General features: G+C 48.5%; 6 protein-coding genes across 6 annotated transcripts; 4 read left to right on the forward strand and 2 right to left on the reverse strand.

The window, feature by feature from the left end:
- Window positions 1–71: 71 nt before the first annotated feature.
- Window positions 72–714, reverse strand: BJ212DRAFT_1479841 (uncharacterized protein; the record flags this gene model as incomplete). The annotated part of the gene is made up of 2 exons (XM_041339957.1): window positions 72–200; window positions 253–714. The coding sequence occupies 2 exons, from the start codon at window positions 712–714 to the stop codon at window positions 72–74; spliced, it is 591 nt and encodes a 196-aa protein (XP_041194079.1).
- A 407-nt stretch (window positions 715–1,121) lies between these two features.
- Window positions 1,122–4,240, reverse strand: BJ212DRAFT_1269613 (glycoside hydrolase family 29 protein; the record flags this gene model as incomplete). Its single annotated transcript, XM_041330820.1, has 15 exons — window positions 1,122–1,406; window positions 1,481–1,592; window positions 1,643–1,838; window positions 1,895–1,991; window positions 2,041–2,221; window positions 2,272–2,432; window positions 2,487–2,597; window positions 2,651–2,720; window positions 2,771–2,802; window positions 2,858–2,891; window positions 2,949–3,566; window positions 3,621–3,675; window positions 3,731–3,790; window positions 3,846–3,969; window positions 4,016–4,240. 15 exons carry the CDS (start codon window positions 4,238–4,240, stop codon window positions 1,122–1,124), a joined length of 2,361 nt encoding a protein of 786 aa, XP_041194080.1.
- Window positions 4,241–6,018: 1,778 nt separating this feature from the next.
- On the forward strand, window positions 6,019–6,869 carry BJ212DRAFT_1479843 (glutathione S-transferase; the record flags this gene model as incomplete). The annotated part of the gene is made up of 6 exons (XM_041339958.1): window positions 6,019–6,186; window positions 6,240–6,433; window positions 6,484–6,514; window positions 6,582–6,599; window positions 6,660–6,757; window positions 6,812–6,869. The coding sequence occupies 6 exons, from the start codon at window positions 6,019–6,021 to the stop codon at window positions 6,867–6,869; spliced, it is 567 nt and encodes a 188-aa protein (XP_041194081.1).
- A 1,822-nt stretch (window positions 6,870–8,691) lies between these two features.
- On the forward strand, window positions 8,692–9,708 carry BJ212DRAFT_120920 (uncharacterized protein). Its single transcript, XM_041329190.1, has 2 exons — window positions 8,692–8,967; window positions 9,023–9,708. The coding sequence occupies exons 1-2, from the start codon at window positions 8,954–8,956 to the stop codon at window positions 9,522–9,524; spliced, it is 516 nt and encodes a 171-aa protein (XP_041194082.1). The 5' UTR covers window positions 8,692–8,953; the 3' UTR covers window positions 9,525–9,708.
- Window positions 9,709–10,972: 1,264 nt separating this feature from the next.
- On the forward strand, window positions 10,973–11,817 carry BJ212DRAFT_1446531 (glutathione S-transferase; the record flags this gene model as incomplete). Its single annotated transcript, XM_041338263.1, has 5 exons — window positions 10,973–11,140; window positions 11,194–11,387; window positions 11,437–11,551; window positions 11,608–11,705; window positions 11,760–11,817. 5 exons carry the CDS (start codon window positions 10,973–10,975, stop codon window positions 11,815–11,817), a joined length of 633 nt encoding a protein of 210 aa, XP_041194083.1.
- Window positions 11,818–13,537: 1,720 nt separating this feature from the next.
- On the forward strand, window positions 13,538–13,867 carry BJ212DRAFT_1269888 (uncharacterized protein; the record flags this gene model as incomplete). The annotated part of the gene is made up of 1 exon (XM_041330835.1): window positions 13,538–13,867. The coding sequence occupies one exon, from the start codon at window positions 13,538–13,540 to the stop codon at window positions 13,865–13,867; it is 330 nt and encodes a 109-aa protein (XP_041194084.1).
- Between the last annotated feature and the right edge of the window lie 293 nt (window positions 13,868–14,160).

Below are 14,160 nucleotides of genomic sequence, written 5' to 3' on the forward strand. Positions count from 1 at the left end.
ACATTATAACCTTGTACACACTTGAGATCGAACTACCACGCATAACTACCGCACAATTGGAAGTATCTAAACTAAATCATCACTTTGTAGGGAGTGAAGGCTGGGGGAATGATCATCCAGGATGGCGCGCCAGGAGGAACTGCTCGAGGAGCGACGCCAGTCGCAAGACGAGATTGCGAGTAGCATTCTGTACGGAGTTCCTGGACAAATAGGTCAGTGATATAACCAATGTTGACAAGAAAGCAGACGTACCTCAAAACTCCATGATCGAAGACCTGGTGTCGCCGAGATACTCTGAAACATGTCGGGCATATCTTGCTGCTCTTGCGCCACTTCATCGGTGCAAATTTGCATGTCGTGTGACATGGTGGTGCCATCGCAGGAAATGGGATCGACCAGACGAGTAGTGGCATGGCCTTGAACAGTGCCTGTGAGCATCACGCGTGCTCGAGCAGGAAGAGGAATGATGGCTCTCTTGGGCATAGCACCCTGCCAAACCGCTGCTGCCTTCGAGATGAAAATACCCTCATCATCTTCTGCAATTTCAAAAGATAGGTTCAAAGGCATATCTTTTCCTCCTGCGCCGGCTAGCTGAGAGGGTTCTGGAGACGTGTAGTAGTGGCCGTAACCGGTGATTGATGTTAGGTTTGGTGTATCAGGAGAGACGGTCAGACCGAGCGTTCCGACAGTGCAATGCGCAGATTGCAAAGACATGATGGAGATATTTGGGGATTAAGCGACTGAAAGATTGTTTTGCTGTACGTTAGATTTTATAGGTGATGTCAAAGGAAGCTGCTGTAGTGGATTAACGTCAATTATTAGTTCACTTCAATCGGTAATGAAGAAGAATGAGATAACGCAATAAAGCACCTCATTTACAAGGCATAGTGTGGTCGGAAAAAGACCAGTTGGTCAATGAGACTGGCAACGTCCACACATCATTGTATGGCGTGATATGTACACAGTTATGGATGGACCCAAGGAACAAAAAAAATCACAGCGCCCGTGACTCGGAGCATCAAACACGTGACACGCTGATAACTACAATGCGTGTGGCATCCTCTACTATGTAGGTTACCAGTGGATGTCTGAGCTTTGCAGGCGTTGGACCATCCCTACATTCACCCGGAATATGTCACCTGGAATGCCCAGGCATAATCTACCTGGTCGACTTGATCCTGAGGCACTACGACGGTCAAGACACCCGACTCATCAATGTTCCACTGAAGGCTCTGCGAATTCCTTGATGGTCCCAGCAGCACAATATTGTCTCCCTCTTGAATTGGTAGCGCTGCGCCACCCGCATCTACTGTGAATTGCCCATCGCTCGGCTTGTTGAATGCGATGATGCAAAATGTTTTCGGCGTGGTGAGGAACCTAAATGATCCCAGTCGGATCTTGGGACGCTTGGTACCAGTAATCCTGGTGCGCACACGTTTCATCTAAATAAAGGAATGCCAAAGGGGTGTTCGTAACTTACCGTTGCATAGACACAGTCACCTGCATACTTCAGCCATTTGCCAGCAGCGAGGAGGTTGTCTGCCATTGGTGCAATGATGTCGCCCTCCGCGGTGGGACCGACATCGAGTAAACTGTGAAATGAGATAAAATAACTAGCAAGACGATGGATGCTATTCCTCACTAGTTTCCATTCTTGCTCACAACATCGACCAGTGTTTGGATGATGGTCGTTCCATTCTTGTACTCGCTCGCATTGGTGGCAGTATTCAAACCGTAACTATTCGGGTCCATCCCTTCGCTCGTCTCCCAGCTGCGAGTAGACAGGGAACCGAACGTCGCATACTCCGGTGTGTCAAAGTCTGGGACCGCACCACAACCTTAAGTGGGTGTTACGTCAGACATGCTTCACAGTGCGCAGGCGAAGACAACCTACGGTCATTCAAGGTAACCTGATAGCCATTCTGCATTGCATTGTTATAGAATTGTGCAGCAAAATCCAACGTCTTATTGGGGCCTCCGATGTCGCACCACTAGCCCCTGTCAGCGCATGCTGAGAAGTCAGGCTAACAACGAGCTTACCATGATTTCCGTGTCATAGTCCAGCGCCAAAGACAGTATCTGGGGGTATTGCAAATCCTCGATGTAGTCGCTTATATTCAATATTCCAGTATAAGGCTCCAGCTCAGACGTATTGAATGCGTTGTGCGCCAAGTTGCCTGGCCATGAACCGAACCCATACTTGGAGTAGTCTGGATTGAACCTGCGGGAGATTAGAAACAGGAGCCATACTCGCGGTATCAATACTCTTACCACTCGGGAAGTGAGTAATACGTTCCGCGATGCATGTCGGGATAATCGGATTTGGCGGTGTCCATGAGCTCTTTCACAAAGTCACGATGTGGGTTAAGGTGTACACTACTTCTGTGTGTGGTATTTTTTGTATCAAACAACCCATAACCGTCGTGATGTTTCTGCAATACGACACAGTCAGACTTTATTGACAAATAATAAAGAGCAGTTCGCACAGTAACAATAACAAAGTACTTCGCCCCAGCTTCGGTAAACAGATCTAACCAAGCACTGGGATTCCAAGTAGACGCCGTGAAGTTTGCAATAAAGTCATCGTATACGACATCCTGCAGTCCACAGGCATGAACGTTAATACTGACTGAAAGTTCATTATGGTTACCTTCCCATAAGTATCCAGGTGATGTACCCATGTCTTCGAGCTGGAGTTCGGAGGATTATGGAGATCCCAGCTGCTCTTGTATTAGAACGGCCTGCTGTGTATGATGTGGAACCTTCTTACTTATACCATTCTGCATATGAACTAGGTGGACCCTATCTAAAATGCATCAACCAATGTGAACGTCACCGACAACACAAACATACTTACCCAAGCGGGGACGCTGTAAATACCCCAGTGAATACTGCGAATGCATGAGTCCACAGATCATTTGAATCCCCAGGAATCGCCTGGTACTTACAAGATTCCATACTTCGCCTGGTTCCACCAAGTGGGCGTCTCACGTGTGCCCAGTACATCAGCATCCGCTGTCCATTCAGTCCGCAGCGGGATGATGGGCCAGCCCACGGAAGTCCCAACGATATTCCCAAATTCATCTTTGATTGTGACTGTCGCATTTCCCGTCCCCTCATTGTTGAGAACAAGGACGTCTACGCGAGCCTGGTCTGCAGAGGCCAGGCGATACACGAGGCCAGGCGTGACTGTGGAGACCCCCTCGCCTGCTACTGAGATTTCATACCGCGGGTGTATGGATGCGTTCGAAGAGGTCGCGTAATTCCCTGGGAGTAGATTCGCAAGGGTGATGGCGACGGCTTGAGCTCGCTGCCCGTTGACGTCCTCCCACCTCGTGCTGAACTGGGCACTACGAACAGAGATCTGGGGCACCAGAAGGCTACAGGAGGGTTCAAAAGAAGGTGTCATAGAGAGTGCGAATATATGGAGTCTGTTCGAAGTAGAAGACGTGTCTGGGAGCGTGATGCTTTCAAGCGGCGCACGAGATGGTACGGATAGCGATATTTGGTACACGTGGCTGGAATTCCAGTTCTTACTGGATGAATATTCTTCGAAATGATATGGTCTGTTGTAGGTCAATGGTCAGCATGAGTTAGCAAAGACGATGTACGTTTTTTACGTTCGGATTTCTGCAAAATCGAGAGAAGCCCATTTCCACCAGCCTTTCCCGGTGACTAAAGGCTGGGAATGAGCTGGCAGAGTCCGCGCAGGGAGTCAAGGGAAACTAACATTTCAAGTACTTAACTGAGTTATCCGCGTAGTTCAGGCTGAACGTTCCAGCTATTCCGCCTATGAATTCAAGTCGACGCGTCAGAGGATGCGGATGGTTGACTGTACTTCCTACCCGAACTATCCCCTGCATATACGATGTGCAACTCATGAACATAAGTTGCGTTCAAGAGTTTCACAACTTGTCCTTCAGCAATGACATTGTCTTGGCTCTGTCCCCAAGTCGATGGCAGGTCATACTGAAGATCGTTGAGTGAATAAACAACTCGTCATCGTGATCCTCACCGAGATTCCATTATACAACCACGGGCCCTCAGGTAAATACTCTGCTGCATATGTAGCACCATACCCGTCAAAGTTGCCAGTGGTGCCATCTAGCGAAGCAGCTTGGTTATTGAAGAGACTACTCAGTGGAAGGACAGCAGATGGAAATGTGACGAGGGATGATTTCACAGTGCGAAAGTAGGAGAACAAAGCCCCGCACAGTAATGGCACACCAAAGACTCTCATAGCGGCCTCGAAGGGGGGCTGCTCCACAAAGATACATGCCTTTTCTATCCACAGCTAGGAAAAATATCGGTGTTATATTACTCGCATAAACAATACCATCTGACCATGGTTGAAGTAGTCATGCTCTTGGCATATGCTTCCTCCATACGTTCCGAGGGTCAACGAGAAGCGTATCCGATAATCGTGGTTTATTTTGAAGTCGTGTACACTACACGCTGAAATGATGCGGAGAAGAGGAGAATGACATTCAACGTGGACGCCCTCGTTTCGATTACGCTGTTAGAAAGATATAAGCCGTGCGGAATGCGGCAAGCAGCCCTCGAAGTTCCAACCCTGAAATTTTGAAGCCACCAACTGATCGAGATATCTCAGGAATGGCTGGAGAAATCAAGTATGATAAATCAGGCGGAGGAAGCATATCACTGAAATTTCACCATTAATTGCGTTCTTGTCCCACGTCACTAGCCCCGAACTCTAGCAGGTCTAAGGTCGCGTTGTACCGTGATAGACGACGACTTAGGAGTTAGTCAGAGTGACAGGGGACTCGGAAAGAGTCGCCAGTGCATTGGGGACGTGGTTCACTATTAAGAAGATGATATTCTGCTAGCAGGACCGACTTGTCAGTTCGAAAAGTGCACGTGATGTTTGTCATCATCGTCAACCTGCGACTGCTAGGCAGGCTAAGTAGTCAGTAAATACTAGTACCTCTTCCGCCCTACTCCTGACTAGTCCTGTCGGAATTACAGACCACCAGCCGTCAAAATAGGTGGCGCTTCAAATCAATTGCTTCATACGTTGATGGAATCCATTGACGAGGTGCTGCCTGTTTTAAAGCTATCCTGACGATCGAGATCCCCGTGGAGCTGTTTTTTCATGCCTCGCATGGATTGGTGTCGAAGGAAGGTATATAATCGGGGTACCACCTGATTATGGGGGGAGAGGGTACGCCTTTCGAGCTTGGCCCATGGATCGATTAAGAAGCATCAAGTGTTGATTCGGTTGATCGGGAGCTTAAGGTCACGTTTAGTTCACCAGATGACAAGGATGCTGACTCATGAATAGTAATCATCTGATATCTCCATGGCTATTGGTAGTTTGGAGGCTATGGCTCGCTGGCGCTCACTAGTCCACTAGTCATCAACAATTAGTCAGAATCAGTCAGCAACCCGCCTCATCTTGTCCTAGAAAGTCTTAGAAGCGCTCAATTACCACAATGCCTGGCGATCCCCGCGCTTCTCCACGACAACAAACTGTGATCCAAGTGAGCCTCGATCGGGCCTTGGTCACTCTGGCGTACGACACTAAGCAGTCGCCAACCAGTCGTACAAGCCGCCTGTTACACAGTTGAGGAGTGACTAGCCAGTGGCCACGGAGGAGCATCCAAGAATGTCTGAATTGCTATACTTGTCATCTGCTACTTTGTGTTTGCGAGTTTACCAGCCCCGCATAGCAGTCACTGACATCGCAGTTACCGGGCCTCATCTTAACGTGCACTGCTAGGCAGCTAGTACTTTTATGCTCCTTCCCATTAAATTTTGATGAGCTTTGTAAAAGCAAGGACCTACTAATCAAGTAACGAATCCTTTCCTGAAATGGCGTTATTGATGCGAAGACAACTAGATCAGGTTGCTCAGCACTGTACATGTGATCTTATCGTAATCATTGATGTGGCAGATTTCCGTAGGTATAAAGGATCATGCGTTCATCGATACCCACCATCCAACTGAAACACCTTCGATCATATACCACCATCACCCCAAGTTGTAATATCTGACACAATGGTTAAGTTGTACGGTTTCGCCTATTCCACATGCACGCGCCTTGTCGCTCTCGTCTGCAAGGAGAAGGAAATCCCATATGAGTTGACCAACATCAACTTGGCCAAAGGTGAACAGAAGGACCCGTCTTTTGTGGCAGTTCAGCCATTCGGACAGGTCCCATACATCGTAAGTCAAGTCGTGATCAGATCTATGTCATTCGCTGATTAGCGCCCCCAAAGGATGACGACGGGTTCCTGCTATACGAGTCCCGCGCGATCGCAAGATACCTCATCAAGAAATACCCTAACCAGGGCACTCCCTTGATTCCCAGCGACCCCAAGGCTGAGGCCCTGTTTGAACAAGCAGCTTCGATCGAGACGTTCAACTTCAGCGCCTTTGTCTCGTTAATTGTCGCTGAAAAAGTGTTCAAGCCGTGAGTAGTCGTCTTTCTCGATCTAACGTATGTTGTAATGTTTTTTCAAGGCGCCGTGGTTTGCAACCAAATGAGGAGCGTGTTAGCGAGCTGTTGGCCAGTCTCCTGCCCAAGTTAGATGCGTACTGACGTGATACTCGGCAAACAGAAGTACCTTGCTGGTGACGTGCGTCTCATTTTTAGTCCTACTTTGGCTGTGAACTAACAGCACCTACCGGATATTCAGTCTGTCACGCTCGCTGATTTGGCGCACTTGCCATATGGCACTGCGTTTTACGGAGCTGGCTTTGCTGAAGTGTTTGACAGCAGACCTAACGTTGCGAGGTAAGAGCTGAGATGCCAGCTATCGTGGATATCATTTAATCATTCAATACGCAGGTGGTGGAAGGACATCTCTAACAGGCCTGCTTGGCTCGCCGTCAAGGATGGTGCGTGAGGTCGTGTTCAATAGGTCACGGAAACGTTCGGAAAGCAGTGCAGTCCCGTTGTATGTAATACCAATAGGAGTCCAGTTTGATGTCTTCGTCACAAAGGAAACGAGACCTATGCTACTTGTGTTGTGGTATCACATGATCGTGCGGCTGACTTGCAGCGAAATTGAAATCTTGGGAGTTTATCATCTACTCAATGTGCATCAAGTCATACTTCACAGGCAACCCAAAATCTACGCGCAGCGTCGCTCATTCACGGAGTTGTTCCACCAGGTTGTTGAAAGCTAACTAGGTGTGGTACCAGCCATAGATGTAGCAGATGGGTGAGAACACGATTTAAGCGTTTCTCTACGTGATAATGATTAGGTGGACTTGAACTGAGAAAGAGAAAGAACGTACACGTTTGCCCTTTGTATATGAAACTTCAACAATTGCAGGACTGTGCCATTGCAAATCGATGCCTTCACTTTGTCCGCGCCGTTTCGAGCCCAGTCAAGAAGGGAAGACGATGACGTATCATGGGCACTGGAAGGCCTGTGGTTGCGATGGAATAAACGGCTGAGAAGCGTGCTTCCTTGCAGTAGGAGTGAGGCCTTGAGGGCGCTTTGTGCAGCCCGAGGGTAGCCGATTATACAAATGACTTTGTCGGATTGTATTAGTAATGCTGTGCACTTCCAGTTGCAAGCTCAAGCGTCTATCTAGCATGCCTGTACAGCTCCAGCGTTTGCACGCACTCAACTAAATCTCTCGCCAAGATCCCTGATAGTTTATGCACATGCCTCACGCCCCATGCCTCATGCTGGTCTATATCTTCCTAGCAACGCATTTGCTGTAGAGGCCTCTGAATCCAATCCGACGGTTCCGTCGTCCGCGCGCCAAATGCTCAGCGCTCAGCAGGCTTCGATCTGAAGTGATTCAAATTGCTGAATCTTCTGCCATCAATGCCAAGCGCTCATCCGAAGTGACTGAGCCACTGTGATCTGGGACGCGTGTTCACCACGGATCACCACCGTGCTGCCCTTCCATAATAGAAGCACATCCGGGCATCACATGCACTTCCGCGGGATGCCTACCTCCACGCTATAGTTTGCGCTATCAGTCCTTGGCACTGCTTTTTTGTTTGTTCCAGTTTCATTGGTTCCTCGCCTTCCCCAACGCTGCGCTATCATGGCCAAGTTACCACAGCACTTTCACTCGAGGCAGACTGACATACGATCGTTTGTCTCCATGGTGCAACGGATCCGGATCTGGAGGAAGGAAATATTATCGCCGGTTATTGTGAATCAACTATTACGTCGGACATCACACCGGTGCTGGCAGTCACTTTGTCGGGTCTGGCCTCGTCGGTCCAAACTCGGTCCGATTGATACATATCTCATGTCACAGGTCGCAAGCTTCACACTGAAAACAGATCCCTCCACCGTGCCGATTACTTCGGTACACTTGGCCCCTTCGAGACGTCATAACACGTACGTGAGACATGACGTAGATACCAAACTGTTCGTTATTTCGCTAATGACACGTGCTAACAATTGCTCCTTTGAGAGACAGGTCATTCGTCTAGGTCTGTGTACTGTATCTGCAGCTGGTTGTTTCGTCCACTGCACCTTGGGATCTCAGTGAACTTTCGAGGGACGTGCCAGTCGGGTGGCTGTTAACCGCGTCCCAATCAACGGATCAAAGATTGATATGCCCGGGTGCCACGAAGGCTTTCCAGCATAAACGCCCGTCATGTACAGAGTTCACTTCAGAAAACCTTCCAACGTGAAAACGATTTAGTAACCGGGTTACTTGTGTTGATCCGTTCTGGTATAGCAACATTGGCATACTGACCAAAAGTGATTATCATCCTTTCAACTTTCCTGTTTGAAGGTTGCAACGACACAGCGCGTAACCAATCTATCCCTTCCACCACCATTGTAGCGGAATTGCACAAACCCAAGAGTTCAGTGGAACTCTGGCAATTCCAGCCAATACTCGTGCCTCTTATCGAGCTGCGGTGGGGAACAGCGCCAGAGATGAAGCATGTTAAAAGCGACTCATCTGCAGAACCCAGAAGACACACAAACCAACACTTCTCTCATCTAATATGAACGCAAATCGGTTAGTGGTGACATTCTCCGTCATTTCTTTATACCATCCCTCATTTCCATTTCAGCTGGTCTGAATTTTCCATGATCCATGATATGCTCCTGGAGCAAAAAGGGGTGAATCCCATCCTGATTGACCAGGAAATCCTCCGCGACCAGAACGACGAGGTCATAGTGCACCCATGTAACTGGCCCGGCTGCACGATGCACATCGGTGTCGAGCTCAAGCAGATATCCAAACATCTACAGAAACATCATGGTATCAACATCAGCGCTACGAGCGAGGACACGCAAAAAATTCCCTGTCTTTGGACGGGTTGTGTCGATGCCCGAACGAAACCAGGGAACCTCCCACGTCATATACTTTCACACCTTGAAGTACGACAGATTTGTTCGATATGCGGGGCTTCCCTCTCGCGGGATGATGCCTTTCGAAGACATACTCTTGAAAAGCCGGGCTGCCAGGATGCAAAGTCTGTTGTCAGGTATGGAGACAAATCGCTAGTAATTGACAAATTGTGCATTGAGGGGGGTTGGTCGGCCAGCCAAAACGTCATGTGTGTCCCCTGATGTCTCTTAGACTGATGTAGTCCTCTGGCGTTATCTTACAGTAGTATCCCTATCGTTCTGTGTTCCAACCTTATGTGCATCTTCCTGTAGTTCCTGTCCGTCATCAGTAATCAGTAATTGTTCTACCGTATACTCCTACTTAATCGATCCTGTCTGGGCTAATGTACTGTCTTTTCTTCTTGGATTTTGTCATGGTGTCGATCAGCGTGCAGCCTGAAAAGGATGTAGAACCAAGTCATTCCGAGAGTACCAGTGCAGGTATTCATACCTGCCTGATGTTTTCCAGAGCTTTGAACGTATCATGCAAGCGGGAGTGTGTTAGTCGACATGTTTTGACCGTGTTTCTGAAGTACGTATAATGGAAGTGATACTAAACAAGTCTATAAACGAAAATCTAATTTTGGAATGCCTGGTAAACCCCACATAGACGTTTGTCCTTTGTATATGGAAGGGCTCTGCCCTTGTAACTTGATGCGGCATGCCTTCACCACTTTACCATCCGCGCAGTTTCAAGAGGTTTTGATCCCAGTTGAGAGGGTGGGCGCTGGAGGGGTTGCGGTTGCGGCGGTGGAATAAACGGCTGAGAAGTGTGCTTCCTTGAGGTTCTGAGGAGGGGCGAGGGCGGCTTCGTGTGGGGGACCACTAAGAACACCGACTCTGGTTGGGAAAACAAGATCGAATAGATAGTGATGACGTACGACGATCTAGGATGTGGGATTCGATCTTGGGGTAGCCGATAAGCAGGCAGACGTCGAGGTCGTGCAGCAGATGAATATTAACCTTCAAAGATTCAAGCAACCACTCACTCCAGGACTGTCTGCCCCGGATTCATCGTGCTTGTGTATAATATTTGAATCCTTCGATTGTAATTTCCCCCTTGCTAGGGGTAAATCTAATTTTGGAATGCCTAGTAATCCCCGCGCTTTCCCATGTCCTTCACTGCTACGCTCACCATGGATGGTACTGTTCGTTGACAATGCAAAGCAAAGCACCTTCCCTGGGGTCAACCGGAAATACCAAGGCCATAGCTCACGACATAAAGCAGGCACCCAATACTAATCGTACAAGTGTCACACGGTGATAACTGGCCAGCTCGCCGGAGGACTCGGAGGATCCAAGTCAATTTGAATCGCTCTTAAACCTTCCCCTACTACTTTCGAAACCCCGCATAGCCTACTGACACACACTTACTCAAGCAAGATCGAGATTGCACTGCTATGGTACTTGTATGCTTCCCGGGACCTCCATTCAAGTAGTAACGAACCCATTCCTGAATCGGCGCTACTAGTGCGAAGACAAATATCGCAGTCAATTATTCAGCATGTGCAATACTCTGTCGTCATCGATTCATCATCCATACGCATTTCATCCAGGTATAAATAATCATCCGTTCATCCAAGTCCATCATTCAAACGCCCTCCATCCTCACTCACATTTAATCTCACAAGATGGTCAAGTTATACGGCTTTGCCTCTTCCACATGCACGCGCCTTGTCGCTCTTGTCTGCAAGGAGAAGGATATCTCATATGAGTTGATCCCTGTCAACTTGGCCAAAGGTGAACATAAGCACCCGGGTTTCGTCGCGAATCAGCCTTTCGGACAGGTCCCATACATCGTGAGTCGGCTTGTGATTAGATATATGTTGTATGCTCAGGTGCACCCTTGAAGGACGATGATGGGTTCATTCTATACGAGTCCCGCGCGATCGCAAGATACCTCATCAAGAAATACCCCAACCAGGGCGCTCCCTTGATTCCGAGCGACCCCAAGGCTGAGGCCTTGTTCGAACAAGCAGCTTCGATCGAGTCGTTCAACTTCACCGCATTTGTCGCGCCAATTGTCGCTGAAAGAGTGTTCAATCCGTGAGCAGTCTTCTTTCTCGACTTGATGTAGCTTAGACGATTTATCTAGGCGCCGTGGTTTGCAACCAAATGAGGAGCGTGTCAGCGAGTTGTTGGCTAATCTCCAACCCAAGTTGGATGCGTATGACTTGATCCTTAGCAAACAGAAGTACCTTGCTGGTGACGTGCGTCTCGTTTTTTAGTCCTACCCTGGCTGTGAACTAATACTATCTAAATTTAGTCTGTCACGCTTGCTGATTTGGCGCACTTGCCGTATGGCACTGCGTTTTATGGAGCTGGATTTGCTGAGGTATTTGAGAGCAGGCCTCACCTTGCGAGGTAAGAGCTGAGATACCAGCTACCGTGGAAATTATTTAATCATTCGATACGTAGGTGGTGGAAGGACATCTCTAACAGGCCTGCTTGGCTCGCTGTTAAGGATGGTGCGTGAGGTCGTGTTCAATAGGTCACGGAAACGTTCGGAAAGCAGTGTAGTCCCCGCTGTATGTAATACCAATAGAACTCCAGTTTGATGTCTGCTGTTTGATCCATCACAAGGAGAACGAGAACTCCGCCACTTACGAAATGATGAGGATCGTGGAGGATGCATTTACAATTGAAAATCTTTGCGCACAACGGTAAATGAGAATCTACATATGTATTGTGTGAGGCGAGTTTGGATGGTCGCCGTGACTCATACATACTCAAGTGACCCTGAATGGCCCAGACTTCAGGTCTGCTTCAGGGTGAGCTGAACGCTCAGACTCTATTACGTGGCGAGAACGTACTGAGGCACGAGTGTTAGGAACATTTTACAATGGTCTAGACACGGCGGACAGGGTTTTGCTTTTATGCCACAATTATCCCGGGGCCCACCCTCGCAGCTCACCTCTCTTTTTCTTATGCCAAGTTACTGGTACTCACTCTTTTGGGCCAGAAAGCGCGCAGCACGCGTTTAGCCCACCTTAATATTTTACTAAACAGTGAATTCGGAGACAGGTGGTGAGCCTGGGACCTGGGCTATTTGCGCAGTGATGCTATCATTGTTATCATCATGACGGACGGTATGGAAGGAAACCTGTGCGAGCGAACAACCTTTGACAGTTTTTGGCGCCGGTTCTCACTGATATATGTAAGTGGAGTCCTGTCACCTGAACTCCGGTCAAAGATTGACTCAGAGCGTGGTTATTTACGAGATGTGCTCCTCGGAGAATCCTCAACACTGGCAGCGTGCGTTTCATAGAGTTGCATCCGCTGCTTCCATCTGAATGAACTTCCTGGCAATAACGTCCGAGTATATGACCTTCGATTGGCCTTTGCGTTTTATATACCTGGTTACCGTGACCAGATGGTAGTGAACAGATTTTAATATTGGGTGTCGGGATCGACGTCGCACTGCGTCATCCCGGCGGATGCGATAGGACTGTATAAATGGCACGCCGTCTTCGACTTCTGATCATGCGGACGTTTGGACGCACACGGTTTTGATTGTGGGTGATTGGGAACGCCTAAAACACCGGAAAGGACCTGAACATGGCTGACAGAGTGGTCAATTTTGAGCCGTTTTGCAAACAAAAAGTACGTTCGATTCGTTGTCTGAGAAGGATAGCGTAACCTGCGCCTTAGGATCATATCACGATGGGATGCCATCAAACATTCCGTTACTTCCTTCCTCGAGATTCGAGAATCATATTACAAACGCGGGTGACCATGCGGTCCCCTTCTTCAATTGAGTTCGCGGCTAATGTGACATCAAGGCCGTTGTCTGTTAAGCCTCGAGGGAATCCACCAGTGTTGATTGTAGAATAGGATACGATACGTGGAAACAGATTTAGTACTATTTAGAAATCTTTTTGAATCAAGGGTTCAGTTGTTGATGAACACGCCGCCCTTATATTTTCCCAGTTTGTCCAGATTGACAACTTGAGTGAAAGTACTTATGTCCGTTTGCTCCGTTTCCCATTTCATCCTCTCTCTTAACTGTCACGCCTCATGAGCTTTGCATGAGGTTGGCTAGGATAGCGATAAGCAGGTGCGTTGCTCGTCGTGTTCAATAGTGACAGGCTGATCTACGGCGTTGAGCTGATCGTTTGACCAGCAGAACGCCCTAATCGTTGTAACACAATCCAGTCCCTCAAGGCTCTCAATCGCTCGTTTTTAATTGTCTAGATATGCCGCCTCGACGTGGCACTCCTGCTCTCAGTTCTTTGAGCCCCCAGGATGCCACAGTGCATTCTTCTTCTACCCCCTCCTCTCCCGCCTACTTGCAATTTCCTCAAGCACGTTCTAATTCTCCATCTGGGTTTGCTCATCTCCTCTCCAAGCCTTCAAGATGGTTCCGAAAGCCATCTGATCCACGCTTGGCGTCGGGTGCAAGTGAACCTCGAAGCAGCACCAGCTCAGTGGCCGTACGCAAGCCGAAGATATCCCGCCCCACAGACCCACGCCCCATTTTTCAAGGTTTCCAACCGGAGCCCCGCGTTAGCGATGCGAGCAAGTGAGTTTTGTTCTGCAACATGCATTTGATGACCCTTTCCTCGACTGTACCGCATTTTCGGATAAGGTCGCCGTCTGTGCCTTGATTCTTATGCGTACGCTAAATTGATGTGTTCGAGACGCGTTCTTTGTATTAAAGTTTGACTACGCGTCGTACTGATAACTCAATGTGCTTCATAGGTCGGTTCTAGATCTCTCGTCTAAGAAGTCCTTCGATTTACAACGACCCTTTCCCACTTCGCAACCGTCCTCTCCTGATACAAATAGAGGCCTTGGTGATCTTCGCAGCATATCCCGT

The sequence above is a fragment of the Suillus subaureus genome (genome assembly GCF_016647635.1).
Source record: "Suillus subaureus strain MN1 chromosome Unknown BJ212scaffold_12, whole genome shotgun sequence".
Taxonomy (NCBI): Eukaryota; Fungi; Basidiomycota; class Agaricomycetes; order Boletales; family Suillaceae; genus Suillus; species Suillus subaureus.